This window comes from Gopherus evgoodei, chromosome 8, assembly GCF_007399415.2.
Source record: "Gopherus evgoodei ecotype Sinaloan lineage chromosome 8, rGopEvg1_v1.p, whole genome shotgun sequence".
NCBI lineage: Eukaryota > Metazoa > Chordata > Testudines > Testudinidae > Gopherus > Gopherus evgoodei.
The window spans coordinates 106,840,896-106,864,850 of NC_044329.1; the positions used below are offsets into that span (position 1 = coordinate 106,840,896).

Genomic DNA, 23,955 nt, shown 5'->3' on the forward strand with positions numbered 1-23,955 from the left:
AACATTATGTACATATCAGAGAGAAGGAGCAAAGCCTTATATTCAAATACTGCATGCTTCCAGGTTTTAACTTGGGTTGAGTAGGGTCTCTGGGGCCTCATTTTCTGACCGTGGAACCTGTGTGTTTAAGTGCAGGAATATATCCTTAATTTGTCATTTTTCATGGCAGATCATAAATGTAAGCCAGGAACTTGGATGAAGCCACAGAGCAAAATGTATTGGTCAAACTACTCAAATTCTTAATACAGTATGCCGCTGCTTGGAAAAGACACATTGATATATTACTTCTATTTTTTTATTTAATTTAATTTCAATTATGTCTCATCTTGAATAAACCCAAGTGCCACATTAATGCATCTTCAAAAAACAGAAGGACAAAATTATTCAAAGGACAAAATGCACAAGTTACTCCAAATTCAATATTGCCAACATTTTTTAAAAAACTGTTTTAAAAACAAAAACTTATTCCTAAGTAACTGATACTTATTTGGCTTCAGCTCTTAAATACATAGTAAGGTATATGATGAGAGGAAACAGAGTTTCTATTCTTAGCAGAACTCTTAAAAGCCAATATTATTAAAATAACACCAAAATAAATATTTACATATTCAGAGAGATTTCTTCAATCTGCCTACAAAAGTGTTTGAGTCTTGATTTTAGCTTTTATATCAGAACTGTAGTTCCATTTCATCCTGTCTTAGGTCAGCACATTTAGACACGGAAAACAGAGTTCAGTAGTTTTGAAAAGATGTGGGGGGGAATTAATCAGGTGAACGCATTTAAAGGATTTTGTGAAACTCTTCCAAATTCTCAGGAACAAGGCATGGTGCACATTTTCTGTGTTACTACACTTTATACTATTTGTGCTCAGTAGTCTGACTTTAGACATCCAATGTGTTGGGGGAAAAAAATCTCTTTTAGCAGTGGCTATGTTCCATTCCATATTAAAAACTCTGAACTCGCAGTCTTATAAGCCTCAGTAAACAGAGCCTCATGCAAGAGTTGGCCTGAGCAGATCCAAGTGCAGGATCAGGACCAAAGTATTTGTAACTGAAAATCAAAACTACCATTAACTCACTTGTGACTTCCCCAAGTAGGATTTAATGATGAGCTGAAGCCCAAAACTTCAAAACCATTTCCCCCTATACATCACAATGTCTGTTAGAGTATCACATCCAATTATAGCAACAGCTGATGTAGCAAAAATAACCTTCATTGATAATGTGGGGGGGGAAAAGGTTAAAATACTCATCCTCAGGTTTCTGGATGTCCTTTAATGAAAGTTTTGGGTGCATGAGGAATGCAGAATTGGACCCATATATGGCTATGAACGTTAATGCTTGTGGAAAAAATGATATTTAGCAAAAAAAAGTCATAACTATATCAACTGTACAATATTTAAATGCATGATGGCTTGTGTCAAAGTCACTTGTTTATTCCGATTATTACTGTTGACAACTGCACTAATTCAAGATAATGCAATAAAGCATGAACTAATTTGTTTAAGGGAATGAAACTTTTTTTTAAAAAATTCAAACTGGTCAAATGAAGTGCAATAATTAAAAAAAACTTTTTAAAACAAACTATTAAAAGTATACAATTTTAGGGAAACTACAAGTTTAACCATAAAAATCTCTTTCCCTATAAAACAAACCTTAAAGTATTCAACAATACAATATTCAATAATACAGAAATGCCCTTTCATTTGTTACAAAAACAGAATTCTTAAAAGAATAGTTTTACTACACATCTGCTTGGAGGTTTGTCACTGTCGAAGGACTTCATTATACTTAAGAGCATAATTACCATCACAAAGTGAGTGCATAGACACTAAACTGACTCTGCAATTCTATTCTTAACCCCTTGCATATGAGGACTACACAAAGGGGGTACATTTTCTCTAAGTACTCAATAAGTTACTACATATGGTATGCACCCAGAGTCATAAGAGAGTACCACTTTACCAAAGCACTCTGTACATCTATTGCTTAACAGCTTCACACTGTATTAAATTAGACAAGAAGTTCTAAAACAAATGCACATGCTAATTTTACAGTTCTGTTTACAGAATTCAGCTGTGGGATGAAAGAACAATTTGACTGCATAAAATTTTACTTGGAAAAAGTTTCCTAAGTTTGGTCCAAATACAGGCAGAGAGTTTTGTTTAAAAATAATAATAATAATAAAAAAAAAGATATGTAGGCCCTGCCGCTTAATATTGCTATTTACTGGACGCTTACAAACAGATTTATGGCAATAAGAAAGGCTGCCCATGAATGGCACAAACTGTAAAAGGATTGATAGTCTCTCCAGATTGATTTTGACTACTATCTTTATTTGTAAGTAACTGAACTAAGTTAGATAAGAATCCTGAAATGTATTGTCTACTATAGCTACAATAAATGAATCCATTCCTATTTAAAAACAATTTAATTTTCAATTAATTACTTTTCCATCTATCCATGAATACAAGAAACATTTAAAAAAAACCTTTAAAATGATTACAAAAGTGTTGAATTTAGTAGCAGCTATTAACCCAAGATTCAAGCACAATTTCAAGGGAACTTTCAAGAATGGAACTAGCCTTCTTTGTCAAAAATTTTCACAACCTTACCAAAAACCTGAAAGAGAGAAACATTTAATTAAAATTAGGGAACGTTAAATATTCAGCAATTTTAAGTTAGGCCACCTCACACAGTTATTGATGGTAAATCAATGTTTTTTAAAATGTACAATACATAGCTGATTTTTTTTAAAGATGTGCATATCAGAAAAGAGGGGAGGGAATCTGGCACCAAATCCAATTTAATCTCTCATTTCCATCTTTTCTAGGTTATCAACATTATTACATTTTTTTGTGTGTGGCAGCATGAGAGCAAACCGTCTATAGCAGAAAACTCTTCAAAAGGAATATTAAATTAAAAAACAAAATCTAAACAACAAACACACAATTAAAAAAAAACAAACAAAACAGGCCTCTGCCACAAGCAGATCCAGGAAGGTGAACCCTTGTGGCTTGACTACAAGTGGTCTGTATGTACTGAACTAATTGCAAGATGGAGGCCCAATTTCCCAATCTCTGATATGAGGGTAACACCAATGATTAGTAAAACCAAAACTTTTTTCTACTTATAATGTTTAGTTTTTGCATTTTACTCAGCTTCAATAATGAAAAGAGGCTAATAAATTTCATTTTTGTTTTTAGTTAGTTTCTAATTTTACTTCATTTTCATATTTCCATGTGCTGGTATAAAAACTGCAGTATTTGGATTGTACGGGTATATTTGTTTGAAACAAAACTGGCTCCCAGTTGAGGAGGAAAAAAATTCAATTTATGGAAACATTTTGTTACAGGACTGCTCTCTCTGTATATAAGTAAATAATTAGTTAATAGTCAAGGTGGCAGTAGACAGAGCTTATGAATATGAAGCATAGTTCCTGAGTTTTGTAGAAGCAATAAAACTTCCGGTTGTGTGCACTGTAAATGTCTTCCTTCAGATGCTATTTACATCAGTTCTTAACACATTTCATTTGGTTTTAGGTTTCATAACAATAAATTTTAACAAATTCTAAATTCTGGGCCAAATTTGACTAGACAGAGTCCATTTCAATTACAGATGTACCCAAACAAATACCCAGCTTTCAATCATCCTTGAGCTTTAGGTAAGTGAATCCTGATCCACCTTTGCTCCCCAGAACTCTCTTCTGGTATGTTTACACTATATCGCTGCCCGCCGATCGATCCAGCGGCGGTCCATTTATTCCTTCTAGTCTAGACGTGATAAATCAACCCCTGAGCGCGCTCTCATTGACTCCTGTACTCCACCGCTGTGAAACGGGGGAGTGGCAGCAGTCGACTCACTGTGGTGAAGACACTGCGGTACGTAGATCTAAGTACATCGACTTCATCTACGTTATTCACATAGCTGAAGTGCCTTGGCCCTAAACGCACAAAGGCTAATAGCATTGTGCTGCAATGCATTCAGCCCTGGGGTGAACAGGAAGCACATCACGACCCCAGTTGACTTACTACATGGAGCCCTCTCTAACCTTCCTGTGAGAAGGCAGTTTTTGAGAAGCAGGAAATGGAGGTGATTAAAGGTGATAAATGGGGAGCTCTTGTAAGAACCCTACCACCAAAAAAATAAATAAATAAATAAATTGTTTTATAGTATTTGACATTTCATAGACAGACCAAAAAGAGGAAGGCTACATGTAAGGAATGGAAAGAAGGGATATCACTGACTCAACATCTCAGAAGAAGGGATCCAAAAATATATACCGCGTTATGCAAGCCCCAAAATTTATTTGTCCATGAAACTTACTTCATCAACAGATTTAGAGGCATCCACTTTCCTGACTTTTCCCATTTTCTCATATTGGTCTATTATGGGCCTAGTTGACTGCAGGTATGTGTGAAGTCTATAAGACAGAAAAACCATGTATCACATCATACAAAGAAAACAAGAAACATAAGTATGAAAAGTTCTGGGTACAGTACCTCTTTTCTAGACTCTCTCGGTTATCATCACTCCTACCACTGCTCTTTCCTCTTTCAAGGCAGCGGTCAATACATATCTGCCAACAAACACAGAATGAACTCTTAAAAGCATGTGACCATTATCTTTCTATATCTGAAGACAGACTTAATAACAAACCTTTGTCCTTTGTTCAATAGGCCTAGTTCATTAACGTGCAAAACAGATTTGAGGGCAACTGAGCATGCGCACACATGGTTCAGTGCATATATTTTACAAAAGATTAGCTAGATCTAGACAGTAATATGAATTAGTTTTTGATTCACTTGCCTTTTTAATTGTGGCTTGGGAAATGGGGGCTGTGGGAAGGTGATGGCTTACAGTTTCAAAAGTGACTCATGATTTTGGGTGCCCAATCTGAGACACTAAGATTGAATACCTAACTTTCAGAGAGCAGATGCTCAGCACTGTCTGAAAATTGGACTCTTTAAGTGTCACGTTTGGCCACTAAAAATGAATACATCAAAAAAAAATCATTAGTCTCTTTTGAAAATGCAAGCCTACAATATTTAAGTATCAGGGGGTAGCTGTGTTAATCTGTATCCACAAAAACAACAAAGTCTGGTGGCACCTTAAAGACTAACAGATTTATTTGGGCATAAGCTTTCATGGGTAAAAAAACACTTCTTCAGATGCCACTTCTGAAGAAGTGGTTTTTAATCCACAAAAGCTTATGCCCAAATAAATCTGTTAGTCTTTAAGGTGCCTCTGGACCTCTTGTTATTTTTATAATATTTAAGGTACACATACTACATGTTAACTTACTAGGTCTGAATGACAAGCGTCTTAATTTTTGTTCAGTCAATATCACTGTATTTATTAAGTTATTCTGATCTGTAATATATATTGTGAATAAAGTATAATTATGGTTAATAGATACTGAATACATATAAAGTTATGGTTATTCATTTAACATTAAAATGTAATCTTGATAATATATGGCAAACAATTTTTGATATATGTCAAGATGCAAGAGAGGGATCTTTTAAAACAATTTTTCATATGGAATACATCCGTGATTTAACTTAAATAAAGTAAAAGACCATTCAGTTATTATTGTAGATTACTAGAGCTAGTCAAAAAAAATTGAAGAACTTTTGGGGAGGGGGAGAAATTTTTTTTTTCCCAAAAATGAAAGTTTTCATTCAGGTTTTTTATTTTCCCCTAATTTATCTGATCGATAGACATTTCTGATGGAAAAATTTAGCCTGTTGCTTGTTCTTTGGCATGTTTTTTTCAGCTTGTCATCTTTTGAATTCCCAAGTTTGACTGATCAGTTTAACTATGGGATTTTTTTCCAAAATTGAAAATTTGCTATTTTGAAATTGAAAAAAAAAAATGAAAAGTTGATTTTTAAAATTAAAAAAAAAAATAATAAAAAGTTCCACAGAAGGTTAATCTAACATTTTAAAACTTTCAGTTTCTGAGTAGCTCTAATGCTTACATCTCAAGGGCAATGGCATAATATAGAGTATAACATGGCATTTGTTATTTTAATTTTAATACATCATTGCCAGAATATCATTGTAATCTAGGTTTCAGAGTGGTAGCTGTGTTAGTCTCCTTGTTCTTTTAATTGTAATCTAGTTACTCATTTAGAAAAGTTGTTTTGATTACTCAGTGTCCTAGTAAAATTCACCAACTATGAAAAATTTTGAATCATTCTGCCAGCACCTTAGAAGTGATCAGAGGAAGATGCTGGCTAACTGATTCTGCTCTCAACTATGGCATCAGGCTGTACACACTGTAGGTGGAAAGTTTTCCTAACTTCACAGGAGCATCTTGTGTATTCTTATGTGACACAATCCTTTTGATTTCAAAGGTTTCTTAAGGAAAAACAAAATTGTTCAGAATTGTTGTTCAATATAATTTCTTTACGCAACTGAACACTTGATATTCTGAAGAACACAGTAACAGCAATACCTAGATCTAAAACCATTCTACAAAGGTCAGATTATTAACCCCATTTTATACAAGAAGTTTTATAGCTGTCAAGTGAACTGCCAAAAATCTTCAGTAATCATAGTCCAGAACTTCCTTCTCATGTTGCTAATGCTCATACATATTGGAAAATTCAGTACCTTCAACACAGTTTTACTGTTCTCGCTGTCTGCCTCTCATCATACAACATGTGAGACAAGTACACAGCAATGATATTTCAATACCTCGTTGTCACAGTCGAAAAACAGAACAAAAGACACATCTGCCTTTCCATCCATAGTCTTATTCCAGCCTTGAAGATTGTCTTCATTTCTGGGGAATCCATCAATCAAGAATTTGTACTTTTGGACATTGGCCGCCATAGTTTGATCCATAGCCTAATAGATAGCAGAGTTCAGTTCAAGAACTTCTTACACACAAAATAATATATTTGTCTCTTAAATTTTGGTCAGATGTTGACATGATTTACAAACTTTTAACTTGATAGTTTTATTGGACCAACATCTGTTAGTGAAAGAGACAAGCTTTGGAGCTGACACAGAACTCTTCAGGCATGGGAAAAGTGAGGTACCCAGACTTTCACAGCTGAATACAAGGTGGAACAGATTGTTTAGCATAAGGAGTTAACACACATTGTAAGAGACCATTCAAGATGAAGTGGCCAGTTAACACCTCTGCAATCATAGGACAAAAAAAAGAGAGAAGAACAGGAGGGCCCCAAAGGGTCACATGCCCCTGCCCAAATGCCAGGGGAAGGGAGAGGCCAGCAGCCAGGGAGATGAAGGGGCAGGGCCAGAGCCAGAAGGGAAGAGGTGGGGCCAGAGCCTCTCCTCTTCCAGCCACACTGCATGGGACACTGCCTGGTGCAGCACAGTGGCTGCATGCTCCCAGGCAGCTGCACTCTCCCAGGCAACTGCTGCGCTGCACTGGGCAGCATCTGGGAGTGGCTCCATATGCCAGGGGGAGCTGGCGCAGCGGGAGGACAGACCTCCTCCCCCAGGTAACGTGGGATGGTGAGAGTGCGGGGGCCCCCAGGCTGGGGGCGAGGAGTCATGTGGGAGGTCACGTGCTCCCCCTTTAGCTGGTATCCCCGTGGTGTCCCTCCCACACGTCACCTGTCCGAGTGTCTTTATTAAGTCCATGATATTTAGTGTCTAGCAAAGCTATGAATTTAGGCTCCCCGGCTCATCTTTTGAAGGTGTTGTGCAAACTTCCTTTGAGGATAAGGACTGAGTGGTCAGATACGGGGTGATCACTTTGTGAAAAATGTTCGCCCATGGATGTTATGGTGATTTTCTTTCATAATTTTTCTGTCTGAGTTCATTTCAGAGCATAGCGATTGTTTTATTTCACTCAGAGTTGTCATTGGGGCTTTTGGTGCACTGGATGAGATACACCACGTTATGACAGGCATGTGTAGGACCCATGGATCTTGAAAGGTGTATTGTGGGGGGTATTAATCAACATAATTTGGTCAGTCACGTATCTACAGAATGTACTCCTCTACTGTCTTAAAGGCATCCTCATTATTTCACTGCTTCATAGTGTGATACGCCAGGGCCAGAGGGCAGCAGGATAGTGATAGATGGGAGATACATAAGCCCCAGGATGATCAGGGCCTTACCTGCGGACTGAGGAAAGTTGCTACAGGTTAATTAGAGTACTGGAGCCAATTAATGCCCTGCCAGAGACCTAATAAAAACCCCTGCTTCAGTCAGACAGCCAAAGATAAGGAGTGCTGAGTACTGTTATTGACCAGAGGATCAGAGTACCAGGGGAAGGGAAACCCTGCCCAAGCAGAGCAGAAGGACTCCCCCAGCACAGAGGATCAAGAGAAACCCTGCCCAAGGGGAGAGAGAGTAAGCAGCCTGTGAAGATGAAGGGGTTGGGACCCGGAGTAGGGGGCAGACCCAGGTCCCTTCTCCACTCCCCTTTTCTCCCCCACTAGGGCACTAGCAGAGCTGTCAACTCCCAAGAATGGGGGCAAGGGGTGGCACCATGACCCATCACACCAAAGAAAAGCGCAGGACCCACCTACAATAGCCGCAGCCATTTGCCACAACAGCTTTAGCAGTAATATTATTGATATAAACTTCACGATTCATTGTTTTACAATTTCAAAGGATGTAAGAGTTTACTCTGGGCTCCAGCTTGTCAAGCAAGATCTCAGCAATCTCATACTGTGCACAAATCTGGTTGGGGAAGTTATTTTTATATTCTACAAGATGCTGAAATGCACTCTTACAAAATACAATGTGCCCTGAATGGTACTTGGTTTTGAGTTAGTTTTAGTTAAAAACTTCAGAGAAAACATTATAAAAATAATAAAATGTATCAAGTGCCCTCTTTGTGCTTTATGTAATGAAAGGCATTACCTCTTGCCTTCTGTAAGGACCATAACATAGCCATATGTGGTTTTAAGGAGAAGCAGGGTATACAACATGCACCCATTGCCTATCATTTTCCTCTTGCTCACTTCAAAGGGAAGGTAATGTTTTCTCAGGCTACGTTCGCTACCTTGTTTGCTTGGAAAGGTGAACCATCAAGACAAGAACATTGATTTTTCTTACCCTCTTCAACAAGCTGATAGTAATCTCAACTGGTACGATTGCTCCCTCTTTAATATATTTTTCAATTAGTTCTCCATACTGAGAGCCTGGTCTTTTTCGTTCATCTCGAAGGAGATCGCCTGCAGAAAGGTGAGTGTACCCATATTTCTGAAATACATATAACAATAGTGTTAAGCAAATGAAGACTCCTCTGAGTAAGTATATATACTAAATTAACCTAGCTGTTAAAATTAATTACAATATCCTATTAATAAAAAGGCAAGCTTACAGCCAATAATAGTCAGTTTGGTAAAAAGCATTCTATTTTCAGCCTCTTGTCATGATTTCACGGTACACCCAATACGTGCAGGAAGCCTGGCAGACTGTAGGACCTCGGGTAAAAAATTTTTTAAATGCCTACATGATTTTTGAAAATGAGACATAGGCTCCTTAGGCCTGGTCAACACTAAAAACTTAGGTTGCTTTAACTACGTTGGTCAAGGGTGCGCAAAATCCACACCCCCCAAGTGACACAGTTAAAGTGACCTAAATCCCCATGTAGGCAGCACTAGATTGAAGTTTCTGCTTCACAGAGAGGTGGATTATCTTTGCCAACAGGAGACCCCCTCCCGTGGGTGTAGGCAGTGTTTACACTGTGCTGCTGTAGTGTTTTAAGTGTAGACAAGCCCTTAGTCACTTAGACACCTTTGAAAATTTTACCCCTTGTAATGAATTAGATGTTTAAAGTAAACCAAAAGACTAAAAGATACATGTTGCAGTCCCACCCAAAATACATGGCTATTTAGATATTCACTGGCAATGTTAGCCAGTAGATTCAATTTTAATTTAGCAAGTGAAAAGGAGTCAAAACTGCTTTACTTGGTAAGCATAAAGGCAGGCTTGCATTTTAAAATAACTACCTACCTTTGCTGCAGATATGGGACTATTATATGTTTTGATTAGAGTTCTTTATTTAGAAAGGCAGCATGCTCCAAGCACAGTGCTAGAAGCCAGAAAGACCCGCTTTCTACTTCTGACTATGACGCCTTCTGTGGCCTTGGACAAATCACTTATACTCCACTGTAAAAGCTGTGTGAATAATGGATTTTTTGGTCTGTTGGCAATTCCGAGAAACTGCTAAAAATAGTTTTCAGAGTGGTAGCCGTGTTAGTCTGTATCATTCTTTCTTTTTTTTTTAAAGAACCAAACAAAATGTTTCATTTCATTTGAGCATTTTTTACATTTCTAGTTCTTTTTAAAATAAAAAGAAAGGAAATTTCAAAGTGAAAAGTTATGTCAAATAAAAAAATTGGAGGAATCCCATGGCACCTTAAAGACTAAGATTTATTTGGGCATGAGCTTTCGTGGGTAAAGAACCCACTTCTTCAGATGCATGAATTGAAAATTATAAATACAAGCATAAATATACTGGCACATAAAGAGAAGAGAGTTACCTTACAAGTGGAGAATCAGTGATAACTAGGCCAATTCAATTAGGGTGGATGTGGTCAACTCCCAATAATTGATGAGGAGGTGTCAATACCAAGAGAGGGAAAATTGCATTTGCAGTGAGCCAGCCACTCCGAGTCCCTATTCAGGCCCAGATTGATGGTGTTAAATTTGCATATGAATTGTAGCTCTGCAGTTTCTCTCTGAAGTCTGTTTTTGAAGTTCTTTTTTGTTGAAGGATGGCTACTTTTAAATTTGTTATTGAATGGCCAGGGAGATTGAAGTGTTCTCCTACTGGCTTTTGTATGTTACCATTCCTGATGCCTGATTTGTGTCCATTTATTATTTTACGTAGAGACTCTCCGATTTGGCCAATGTACATGGCAAAGGGGCATTGCTGGCACATGATGGAATATATCCCATTAGTAGATGTGTAGGTGAACGAGCCCCTGATGGTGTGGCTGATGTGATTGGATCCCATGATGGTGTCGCTAGAGTAAATATGGAGACAGAGTAGGCAACAGGGATTGGTTCCTGGGTTAAGTGTTTCTGTGGTGTGGTGTCTAGTTGCTGATGAGTATTTGCTTCAGATTGGGGGGCTATCTGTAAGCAAGGACTGGCCTGCCTCCCAAGGCCTGAGAGAGTGAGGGATCGTTTTCCAGGATAGGTTGTAGATCGTTGAAGATGTGCTGGAGAGGTTTTAGTTGGGGGCTGTACGTGATGGCCAGTGGTGTTGTTATTTTCCTTGTTAAGCCTGTCCTGTAGTACATGACTTTTGGGTACCCGTCTCACTCTGTTAATCTGTTTCCTCACTTCCTCAGGTGAATATTGTAGTTTTAAGAATTCTTGATAAAGATCTTGTAGGTGTTTGTCTTCGTCTGAGGGATTGGAGCAAATGCGGTTGTATCTTAGCGTTTGGCTGTAGACAACGGATTGTGTGATGTGTCCTAGATGGAAGCTAGAGGCATGTAGGTAAGAACAGCAGTCAGTAAGTTTCCAGTATAGGGTGGTGTTAATGTGACCATCACTTATTTGCACTGTCATGTCCAGGAAGTGGATCTCTTTGGACTGGTCCAGGGTGAGATTGATGGTGGTGTGGAAATTGTTGAAATCCAGGTGGAATTCTTCAAGGGCCTTCTTCACGTGGGTCCATATGATTAAGATGTTATCAATGTAGCGCAAGTAGAGGAGGGGCGCTACAGGATGAAAGCTGAGGAAGCGTTCTTAGTCAGTCATAAAAATGTTGGCTTCCTGTGGGGCCATACGGGTACCTATAGCAGTGCCGCTGACTTGAAGGTATAAGTTGTCCCCAAATCTGAAATGGTTGTGGGTGAGGACAAAGTTACAAAGCTCAGCCACCAGGTGTGCCGTGGCCTCATCAGGGATACTGTTCCTGACAGCTTGTAGTCCATCCTCGTATGGACTATTGGTGTAAAGAGCTTCTACATCCATGGTGGCCAGGATGGTGTTTTCAGGAAGATCACCAATGCATTGTAGTTTTCTCAGGCATCGGTGGTGTATGCTTGTATCTGTAATTTTCACTCCATGCATCTGAAGAAGTGTTTTTTTACCCACAAAAGCTTATGCCCAAATAAATCTGTTAGTCTTTAAGATGCCACCGAACTCCTCGTTGTTTTTGTGGATACAGACAGAGGACTACACTCTCTGGTAAAAAATTGGAAATGTTTAATTTACAAAATGGCATAACAAAATGTTTTGATTTTTAGTTAGGGGTGGGTTTTTTTGTTGTTGACCAAAACAATCTGGCAAAATAGAGGTGAATTGGCAAAATGTTTTGGTGTCATCCAACTTGCATATTTGCCAAAAAATGTTTTGGTCAAAAAATTTCACCTAGCTGTATTCCAGTTTCCCTATTTGCTACATGGGGATAACATTACTAACCAAATGCCTAACAGTATTGTGAGAATGAGTTAATGTTTGCTAACGCTTTGGGGATGTAACATACTAAGTAGTAGGAACTATATGTATATTAGGTAGTTTTGATGAAGTTGTCCTGGTTTCTTTATTCTTACTTTTTTTTTTAAATCCCTGTTTTGTATGCATTTCAGTTATATGCTTACATTGAAACCAGGAAACTCAGCATATATATTGAGCCAGGTGGCAGTCTCCAGGGAGAGGGAGAGTGTCAGGATGCGACACGGAGTAATCCACAAGAGAAGCTAGTGTCTTCCCCTAGTGCTGATGTGGCAGTCCAGGCTAAGCAGCTAGACTGATGCTATTAGAAATCTCTCAATATACTGTATAGAAAGAAATACAGAAGGGAGTCCATACGCAAACATATCATACAGATAGCAGTATTTAGTCTAAACATCTATCACCCTTGTATTTTGTGGTCAATTAAGGCATTTAAAAAACATTAAAATGCTCTAACATAAAACCTCACCAAAAAGCATGTGCTAGACCTATGCTTTTCTAAGGCACCCATCACCACAGAATCTAGATACCAGAAGTAAAATACATGTGTGATCATACTGTACAGAGAACAGATTTCAGAGTTCAGAATGATAAATCCCAGCAGAAAAAAGTTAAAAAGGAGAGTTTTGATAGCTGTACTAGTGTCAGTTAACTACAGAAATGTCAAGTACATAAGGTCTTTTTTAAAAGTAAGTTTTTAATATTACATGAAACTTTAACAAGATTACAGATAGTTAGGTCTATAAAACAGGTATTAGAGACATAACCTAGGAACATACCAAAGTAAATGATGATTCTAAGAATACAAAATAGAGTACGAATGTATATCTTTACTCTAAGTTTTAGTACAGAACAAAAACAAACAAACAGATTTTAAAGTTATCCGCTTGGCTGCAGTGATAGTCACAGCAGATTTCAAAAAAGGAGCCTGGGCAGAATAATAATGAGCATACTTCCCTTTTATGGCTGTGATCTTGGGATTTAAAAACTTGGCTACTAAATAAATACAGTAGACACATTACACAACTCACCAAGCAAGCTTAAAAACATTTAGTTGCTTTCCAACTCTACCCACAGAAGCCTGGAAAGGCAGTTTTGCTATAATCACAATTTAAGAAACTATATAATTACTTAAATCCCCCCCAAAACTGCAGACAGCTGGAGAAAAAAATAAAGCATGCAAGATTTTGCCCTAAATGACCATGAAGAGAAACTCTAGCTATGTTCTCTATTACTTTACTGTATTTTTATTCAAACGGGCATTGCATTTAGATATGCTTATTTACATATTAACTATGAACTGCAGAAGCCATAAACCAGAGTAAAGCTTTATATAAACAAGAAGTTTTACTGTCCAGAACCAAAATTAACATGTAGCTCTTCTTGCTACATTTAAAGAATTATGATATTTTTAACATTAAGTTAAACATTAAGGAGAAAAGAGGAAGAAAAAAATAATCCCCTTGGTTTCATGGGATTACAGCACCATTTAATTTTCCTCAGCACTTTTTCTTTTCATGCAAGAAGAAATATTGACTCAATCTTTGGAATTCTCTTTACAACAGCAAACTAAAATAGTTTTAAATAGTTGAACAGGAAAGAGCAAGACAGAAGTATTTTAAAGTGATCTTGTTAAACAGGGATGTTTCTAATTATATTAACTTCTAAACTGGAAAGCTTTTCAGAATGGATTAGTTGGGCTACATAACAGACAGCCTGCTCCTCCAGAACTTGTTAAATTTTCAAACACCTTCCAGCCTTCTCCCATGCTGCCTCTCATGCTTGGGAGGAGCTCCCTGTAAATATCCATAAAGCTACCTCATTATCTTTCTTTTAACTCTCCTTCACTGAGATATCTATGAAAAACTTATAAGTCTGCTGACACCACTGTCTATGATGCTGACCAGTACTGTCCCATTGTATCTCCCTGCTTCACTGTTTCCATCTGTTGTCTATTGTCTTATACTTAGACTGTAATCTGTTTGGAGCAGGGACCATCTTGTTGTTCTATTTGTACAGCACCTAGCACATCCATGGGGTCTTGATCCATGACATAGGTGCTGTGGTAATACAAATAATAAATCATAGTAACTCAATGGCAAAACATCCATTTGTTGACTTTGATGAGAACAAAATCCCAAGGAAACAGTTTTAAATCTTGTAAATAAATGTGGCAGAGTCTTGATTTCCAATCTTTAAATGGAAGACTGCTGAGAAGTGATATTCAACAGGTTGCTGCCTGTCTTCATGAAGCTCTCTTATGGCTGTCAGAGGAGTGCTCCCTCTTGTGTCATGCAAGGCAAGTATTTAGAAAATGAACTGGAGCTAACGAGGTGTATTTTCTCTCCCAGAAGCCAAGAAAGGAGATGTCTTTGGCAAAACTTTTGTCTCTCAGGGCTGTGGGTGTGTTTTTTAACACCTCTGAAAAACAAAAGTTAGGCTCTCCTGCCAATAAAGCTAACACTGCTCGTTGGGGATAGAAGTTTTTTGTCATTCATTTGCCAGTGTAGACATAGCCTTAGCTCTACTTTTTATGTCTCTTACTCCCAGGGGTGAAAGGACTTACCTGTAAGCAGGGCGGCCGGGCTCCTGGGCAAGGTGTTGGGTGTGTAAGAGAGAGAGCACTCTGGGCCCCTGGAAGAGGCGGGGCCTCAGGAGAAAAGGGCAGGGCTGGGGCCAGACTCCCCTAGCCAGCCCTTCAGCACTGCCTGGCCCGTGCCACCCAGGGCTTCGGCTGCGATTTAAAAGGCCACGGAGCAGCTACTCCTTTTGCCCCTCACCCCTGTCAGCAGCTCCGCCGGTATGGTCCTTAAAACGCTGCCACAGCAACGCTTTATCATCGGCTGTGTACCAGCCCATACCGATGACCACTTTCTTACCGGTACGCCGTACAGCCCCAGACTGGTTTACTTTCATCTCTGCTTACTCCTAAGGATTTCCCCTTCCTAGGTTTAATATTAGCAAAGTTAACATGTAATGCTTTTCTAGTAGTGTATACAATTCAAGCAGCAGTGACTCATTTGACTCCCTCCTCCTCAAGTGGTCTTTATCCAATTACTTTAGGATACCAAACCAAAATGATTTACATTTCTAAGTATAGGGCAGCAGCCACATAAGCTACTTCGTCCCTGAGGCTGCATTAATGGCTTGTAATTATATTCCCTCCAGCTCTACAAAACTTCCCTATGGTTGACGCTTATTTGTTTGTTGTGTACCACGGACAGGATTTGACCCAAAGTAACAAAAAGGCTTTTTGAAAGTTACAAGCCTTACATCCCACAACTTAATTTTTTTTTTTAAAAACCTGTTTGAGTTAAGAGTTCATAACTTATGGTGAAAACCCTTTTGTGGCTAAAATCTTAAATTAGAGAGACAGTATCCTTTTCTCTCTCGGTCTCTAATATCCCGAGACCGATACAGCTACAACACCACTTTATAAAATCTTAAATGTCAGTTTTCAGTCTGGACCAAATTTTTATAACCAAGTTATACAGTATGGAGAACTAGGGTATAATGGCACAGTGGAGAAACTATAACAGTACTCTACCACGCATCACTAGAAAACAAACAAATGCTAGTGCCAGGACTTGTGGTTTCTCCTTCTGTAGTTTAAGTAATATGAGTGTTTTTATGGTTCTTAGTCATTGCTTTCATGTGGGTGTGGACAAACCTCCATCATTTATGGCACTCATCATGCATAAAATATCCACGTCTACTCCATTTTAAAAGGCTCTATTTGGAGGCATTTAGCCTTAAATACACCATAACTATCCAACAGAACAGAATTTCATCATCCTGATTTTTAAAGAGGTCTGCTTCCGTATGTAAATAATTGTCAGGTATTAATCATCAGCTATTCCCCTCACTCTTCTAAACATCTTTTCCACCTTAAAGTACTGTTCAACTAAAACAAATTCTAAATATTTAGAAAATTTGTATGAAATTCTATAATTAAATCATGTAATTGCTTAATGCTAATTTGAAAATCTTTGATGGCAGAAAAGACAAGGATTAACTTAACACAGGACACACATAAAGAGTCACTCTGCATAACTTGTGACCTCCATCACGTTCAGCTGCGGAGCAAAATTTCACTTCTATTTTTGCTTATAATATAATTTGACTTTCACAATTTACAGTGGCACAGAGAAAATTATCTGCCCTCGGAATTATCAACTCCCTGGTTGTACTGTTTGTATGTTTACATCATAAACTCTTTGGAACATGGGCTTGGATCTTTGGCTGACAATTTGTGTATTTAAACTACTGTAAAGCACCAGATTTGGTTTAAGATTGTTCTGGGTCAAAAGATACAGAGGATTTTTCTCAGGTTGTACGGAATGAAGACAGTTTAGACATATCATACTTTCTCATTCCCCAGTACTCTGCACTATAAAGTAGTGTTGAAAGTACGCAGCTCTGATAACAATCTCAAACCAAGATCTATTGACACAGTGCAGCCAAGAGGATCTGAGCACCATCATTGCTAGGAGGCGTTGAGATGGATCGGTCATGTGCTTCGGATGGAAACTGATTCCACCACCAGAGTAGCAATAAGATGGACACCTAAAGGCAAGCAAAAATGAGGCTGCCCAAAAACAACATGGCGAAGAACTGCGGAAGCCGAGCCGAAAAACCTGGGGCACAGGTGGGGAACCATTGAAAGACTTGCTAGAAACAGACAGGAGTGGAGGAGCTTCATCACTGCCCTAAACACCAGAGGTATAAAAGGAATATGATGATGATGATGATGAAAGCATCATATACCTCTGAAATAATAAACCAATTGTACCTTCTATTGCAATCACCCCACAGTATCTTTGCAGGACATTCTCTTAAATTTATGAATGGTTTATGTATGATTGTGTTCCATACCACAATGGGGGGTTACCAACAACTTTTCCAGGAAATACAAACAGTAGGGGGTAATTAAGGCAAGTCATTGAGGGGACCATAGTTGTGTTAGGTTCTGTACAAAATATACAAAAGATACCTTGAGCAAAGGGGTAAGAAACAGGGGACACAGAAGGTATACCTACACTGCAATAAAAGACCTGCAGCATGGCCACAGCTGGCCTGGGTTAGCTGATTCAGGCTCATGGGACTAAAAGTTGCAATATAGATACTTGAGCTAGGGCTAAAGCCTGGGCTCTGAAACCCTGCAAGGCGGATGGGTCTCTCAGCCTGGGCCCAAATGTCTACACACTGCAATTTTAACCCTGAAATTCAAGTCAGGGCTTGTCTACACTGAAAAAATTGCAGCAGTGCAGCTACACCACTGTAGTGCTTCAGTGAAGACACCTACTCCAGTGAGAGGGGTTCTCCCATTGAAGTAGGGACTCCACCTCCCTGAAAGGCAGTTGCTAGAGTGACAGGAGAATTCTCCCACTGAGGGTTTGGCTACACTTGCAGCTGTACAGCACTGGAAGTTAAAGCTGACTTCGTACAGCTGTGTAAGGAAAGCACTGCAGTGTGGCCACACCAACCGCTACCAGCGCTGCAGTGTGGCCACATCTGCAGCAGTGTTGGGAGTGGTGCATTATGGGCAGGTATCCCAGCATTCAAGTGGCTGCAACATGCTTTTCAAAAGAGGGAGGTGGGGTGGAGTGTGACAGGGAACCTGGGGGAGACAGAGAGAGTGGATTTTTGTCAGCTCCCTGCCTTGCAAGTTCTAAGGACCTGAAGATACATAGCACCAACCTTCAATCATTTGAAAAGTTTTGACCCCTTCCCCCACCCCTCTCTCATTCACTAAATGCAAATAGCCTTCAGACCAGATAAGCAGCTGCTCCAAAACGGACCCCTCCACTCCCCTTCGGGGCTGCTTCTCTCCTCAAGCAAACACTAGCTGTGGACATTGATCCCCCTGTCTGCCTCTGCTCGAGCAAACAGTAGCTGGGTTTGTTTTTTAGATAAGCAGCTCCGGGAGCCCCGAGTTCACAACAAAACAAAGAGAGGCATCACAATAAAACAAAGAGTGTTATCTTTACTTAAAAGCATTATGGGAACATTCCGGAGGTCAGTTACAGCGCCACAAGAGCAACATGCTATAGTCGTTATTCCCCAGGCCGAGGTGGAGTACAGCCAGCACTGTAGCCAGGGAGATACAGCGCTGTATGTACCTTGCCAGTGTGGACGGGGAGTAAATTACAGCGCTGTAAAGCCACCACCAGCGCTGTAACTCTCAAGTGTAGCCAAGCCCTGATTTAGCAGTGTCTATGCCTGGGGGAATGAGGGATTAGTTTAATTGCATCACTCGGGTGTAGATTTTTCACACCCTTGAGCCATGTAGTTATATTGACCTAATTTCCTAGTGTAGGCCAGGCCTCAACCGACCCAGGCTCTGAGAGTCGATGCTGTGGATTTTGCAGTGTAAATGTATCCAAAGAGGCCCTGGCAGAAAGGTAATGGGAAATGGGACACGGACTCTGGCAAGCACACCCATCAGCTCTAACTAGGGCTGTGATTAATATTCATAGACTCTAGGACTGGAAGGGACCTCGAGAGGTCATCGATTCCAGTCCCCTGCCCTCATGGCAGGACCAAATATTGTCTAGACCATCCCTGACAGACATTTATCTAACTTACTCTTAAATATCTCCAGAGATGGAGATTCCACAACTTCCCTAGGCAATCTATTCCAGTGTTTAACTACCCTGACAGTTAGGAACTTTTTCCTAATGTCCAACCTAAATCTCCCTTGCTGCAGTTTAAGCCCATTGCTTCTTGTTCTATCACTGGAGGCTAAGGTGAACAAGTTTCCTCCCTCCTCCTGATGATACCCTTTTAGATACCTGAAAACTGCTATCATGTCCCCTCTCAGTCTTCTCTTTTCCAAACTAAACAAACCCAATTCCTTCAGCCTTCCTTCATAGGTCATGTTCTCAAGACCTTTAATCATTCTTGTTGCTCTTCTCTGGACCCTCTCCAATTTCTCCACATCTTTCTTGAAATGCGGTGCCCAGAACTAGACACAATACTCCAGTTGAGGCCTAACCAGCGCAGAGTAAAGTCGAAAAATGACTTCTCGTGTCTTGTTTACAACACATCTGTTAATGCATCCCATGAACATCTTCCCGCACCCCCAATCTTACCTCTGCCCAGGGTACTGTGAATAACATGCAATCAGAACATGGCCTACATACACAACAAGAGTGCATGACCTGTCTAGTTTGTACCGCTGGGCCTCTACCACACACACCCCTTGCAGAGATAGCCCATTTCCCCAGCTTTGCACTGAAGGAGCGAGGGCCCTAGAGGCTGGGAGTTCGGTCTGGGTGCACAAAAGGGAAATGTGGGGGCTCCAACGTGCACTTGGAGAAACAAGTGAGTTTCTTTGAAAATACACCAAAAACAGCCTCTTGCACCTTCAACCAAGATTGAGAGCTAGAACTTCCCTCACCGCCTAGAAACAGAAACTGAACCCCAGGGAGACAATTATAACGGGCCGCCTTCCACTCCATCGCTGGGGTCCCCATGTTCAAGCCCCCACTCAGCCCCGCAACGCCATGAAAGCGAGCCCCCGCACAGACTGAGCCACAAGACTACTCGTCCCGTCATGCTCCACGCCGCCTCGCAGGGAAGATACCAGAGCCCCTCGCCGCGTTGCATGCTGGGAGGTGTAGTCCGCTCGCGCTCTGAGGCGGCGGCGGCACTGGGGAGGGGTGTGTTCCCTGGGGTCACTGAGACCCTCCCCGCGGCGCTTCTCACCTCCACGATGCGGGCGCACTGGGTCCCCTTGCCAGCGCCGGGCCCGCCCAGGACGAACACAACCAGCGGCTTCATGAGGAGAAGGCTGCGGCGAGGAGCGGCGGCGGTTCGCAGGCAGCGAGCGCGAGGGCTGAGGCGAGCCGCTACCACCAGCAGGCAGCGATAGAACATGCACGGGGTGAGGGGGGGAAGGGGAGCGGGGCCGGGGGAGAGGCCCAGGCCGCCAAACCGCCCCCTGCTGTCACACGCCGGCTGCTGACGTGTGAGGGAAAGTGCTTCCGGGTGCGGAGGCGCGCGGCCCGGTGTGTGCTGCTGGGGTGGGGTGGGGAAGTGATGACGTGACACCTGGCTGGCGGCCGGCGCAGGGGCTCTGCTGAGAGCGCGGCCGGTTCAGAGGCGGGGGGCGCAAGGCCAGTCTTGGCAGGTGTTCAGACAAGACTTGGGGGGAGCAGTGACACAGCCCGCTGCTGAACTGGGGGGGGGGGGGGTATTGCTCCTTTCCCTGCTCTCGAACCGCTGCGCGTTGAACCTCTGTGAGAGTCCAAGCTGGCTGCTGATCTACCCATTTCCCCAGCTTTGCACTGTAGGAGCGAGGGCCCTAGAGGCTGGGAGTGCAGTCTGGGTGCACAGAAGGGAAATGTAGGGTCCCCCCCCCCGCACCACCCAGGTGTTCCCAGTCAGCATTGTCCCTTTTTTGAGGTAGAGTGACCAGACAATGTGAGAAAGTGGGGGGTGGGGGGGTGGTAAATAGGAACCTATATAAGAAAAAGACCCAAAAAACGGGACGTCTGGTCACCCTATTTTGAGGTAGCTATTATAGTTGCCTTGGGAAATCAGTAAGGATGCCCAATAGGCACTGCCATGCCAGCTGTTCAGTATTCCGGGCTCACAACACCAGGACATCTGGGAGGACCCTGAGGCTCAGGCTCCTCCTGGATCCTGATTTTGGCAGCTCAGTGGTGGCACTCCTTATCAGTGAGCACCTGTTGGGGCGCACCCAACTAACAGGAATTTCAAGTCTAGTGGTGTTGCATAAAAGCAGTACACTACAAGTTCTGTATAAGTGCCAAGGAATCTTCAGGAAGAATGATACAATGGCAAATTTCGTGCTTGACCTTGCAGTAGGAGGCTTCTGGGTACACGTCTGGCTCAGTTGATCTGTTTATTTCCTTGTGTGGGTATCGTAGTTTTGAGAATGCTTGGCGAAGATTTTGTAGGTATTGGTCTCTGTCTGAGGGGTTGGAGCAGATGCAGAGGTACCTCCTACTGCAAGACAAGCCCAAGAAAGAAACCAACAGAACTCCACTGGCCATCACATACAGTCCCCAGCTAAAACCTCTCCAACGCATCATCAGTGATCTACAACCCATCCTGAACAACGATCCCTCACTTTCACAGGCCTTTGGGGGTAGGCCAGGCCTCTCCCACAGACAACCTGCCAACCTGAAGCATATTCTCACCGCACCATAGCAACTCTAACTCAGCAACCAATCCATGCAACAAACCTCAATGCCAACTCTGCCCACATATCTACACCAGCAACACCATCACAGGACCTACCCAGCTCAGCTACACCATCACCGCTTCATTCACCTGCATGCCCACCAATGTAATATACGCCATCATGTGCCAGCAATGCCCCTCTGCTATGTACCTCGGCCAAACTGGACAGTCCCTACGTAAAAGGAAACGTACACAAATCAGATATTAGGAATGGCAATATACAAAAACCTGTAGGAGAACACTTCAGTCTCCCTGGACACACAATAGCAGATTTAAAGGTAGCCATCCTGCAGCCAAAAAACTTCAGGACCAGACTTCAAAGAGAAACTGCTGAGCTTCAGTTCATCTGCAAATTTGGCACCATCCGCTCAGGATTAAACAAAGACTGTGAATGGCTAGCCAACTACAAAAGCAGTTTCTCCTCCCTTGGTGTTCACACCTCAACTGCTGGAAGAGGGCCTCATCCTCCCTGATTGAACTAATCTCATTATCTCTAGCCTGACTTGGGCTTGCGTTTTTATACCTACCTCTGTAAATTTCCACTACATGCATCTGACAAAGTGGGTATTCACCCACGAAAGCTCATGCTTCAATACGTTTGTTAGTCTATAATGTGCCACAGAACTCTTTGCCGCTTTTACAGATCCAGACTAAGTTAGCCCTGAGTTAGCCTATTTGTTTGTTGCAGTTGAGAAATTATATTTCCAGTTACTAGAAGGCTGAAAATATCCACCCAGGCTAGAATATGGGTTTAACAAAACCCCAGACAAAAAACGTGCTGGGGACAATTGTGCAAATGAAATTCCAATCTCCAGTGTGCCTTTCCCTCTTTATCCAGTGTGGGCTCCAGAGTGGTATCTTCCCCCCAAATCCATTCTGCCCCCAATCATGCCCTGCACACTTACTCAATAGCCTCACATTCTAGACTTCTTATGATGAGAGGGGTCCCATGTAAACTATGAGAGCGTTTGGATTTCTTATAAAATAATTAGGGGTGTGTCTCTTTAAAACTCTAACCTCAGACAACTCGCCTGTTGCTGTGGCATCCAAACCACGCCTCCCTCCCCCTCCTGAACGTGTGCGCCTGCGCAGTAGCGCTTGCTCGCTGGGGGACCGTTTAAAGCAGTGGTGTTTTTTAAATCCCACTTCGCTTGCGCGCGCAGGGCGGTTGGTTGCCCGGGGTGTCACCTGATTGGTTGAGCGGTCGAGTCGAAACGGGGTGCTGATTGAGCGACCGCAAAAAGAAGTGGGCGGAATGCAGGCTGCGCCTCCTGATTGGGTAAGAGGGGTTGGAGGGGCGGGGCGGAGCGGCGCGCGGCGCCCATTGTTTGGAGGGCGTCGTAGGGGCGGGAGACTGGCGGTGCCGCCGTTGGAGCCGCCACAGGCAGAAGGGCCCGGAAGGGGCCTGCCCAGGTGAGTCAGTTACCGAGCTCCCTACCTTGACCCGCGGCATTGCCCCTACTTGCGGCGGCAGTGGGGGGAGGGCCCCGTTCGGGGGTGAGGCTGGGGCGCCCCGCCTAGAGGGGGACGGGCTGGTGGTTGGGCACCGCGAGGCGCTGGGGTCCCGGCCTGCGGGTGTGCTGGCCTCCCGTTGGGCTGGGGTGAGGGGATGCCAGCCCCACACCCATACCCAGTTCCCGGTCCGGGGACCTCTCCCCCGGCCTGGCTCCTCCTGGTCCTGCGTGGGGGCCCGCGCGCGGGGTGCGGGTGCGGGCTGGTTTCATTGGGTCGCGCGCAGGCTGTGGTGGATTCATATGTCAGCCCTAGTAACCCTATCAATTGCCTTGCAATATCCTCTGGCTGGTTGTCGGCTTTGATGTAAATCAGTCACTTGAGAAGATGTGATTTGTGTTCTTGTTGTTTTCTGTGTTTTGTTTATTTGTGTTACTATAGTGCCTGAGAGCCCTAGTCATGGGCAGGGCCCCATTCTTTAATGTTCTTCCTTTTGTTTTCCTTGTAGGGGATTGAAGGCAGCAGTCATGGAGGCTATTTATGCTGTTTCAGATCACCAAACAGATCCTAGGTATCCGCTCCTCTGTAGCAAAATTACTTTATGGAAAGCTTTTGATTTTAATATTTTTCCTTACAAGGAGATCAAAGAAAGCACAAATCTCTTGATTCTTTGGACTACAAATATCTCAAGTTTATTATCTCTGCAATGGACGATATGCCATCATGAATTATTTGTATTACAGTAATGCCCAGTGACCCTAATCACGATAGGGGGCCCCTTGTACAGAGTGCTGCACAAATAGACTTTAAATGGCAGTTTCTTTTCTGAAGATGTTACAATTTAAGGCGCTGTTCTGCAGTCTGATCCATGTAGGTGG

At 42.1% G+C, this 23,955-nt stretch overlaps 2 protein-coding genes across 3 annotated transcripts in view; one reads left to right on the forward strand and one right to left on the reverse strand.

Moving 5' to 3' along the window:
* Positions 1-279: 279 nt before the first annotated feature.
* Positions 280-20,376, reverse strand: CMPK1 (cytidine/uridine monophosphate kinase 1). Its single transcript, XM_030571843.1, has 6 exons — positions 20,123-20,376; positions 9,050-9,196; positions 6,704-6,856; positions 4,502-4,578; positions 4,326-4,422; positions 280-2,621 (listed from the first exon to the last, which is right to left on the reverse strand). Exons 1-6 carry the CDS (start codon positions 20,291-20,293, stop codon positions 2,580-2,582), a joined length of 687 nt encoding a protein of 228 aa, XP_030427703.1. The 5' UTR covers positions 20,294-20,376; the 3' UTR covers positions 280-2,579.
* A 1,908-nt stretch (positions 20,377-22,284) lies between these two features.
* The window catches only part of STIL (STIL centriolar assembly protein), a 30,662-nt gene continuing 28,991 nt past the window's right edge, over positions 22,285-23,955 (forward strand). The window contains exons 1-2 of one of the 2 annotated variants that reach the window (XM_030571842.1): positions 22,285-22,904; positions 23,586-23,648. In XM_030571842.1, coding sequence (XP_030427702.1) covers positions 23,605-23,648 — 44 coding nt within the window. In that variant the 5' untranslated portion in view covers positions 22,285-22,904; positions 23,586-23,604. Of the gene's footprint in view, positions 22,905-22,964; positions 23,039-23,585; positions 23,649-23,955 lie in introns of those variants that run through there. The other variant, XM_030571841.1, reaches the window with a different exon arrangement.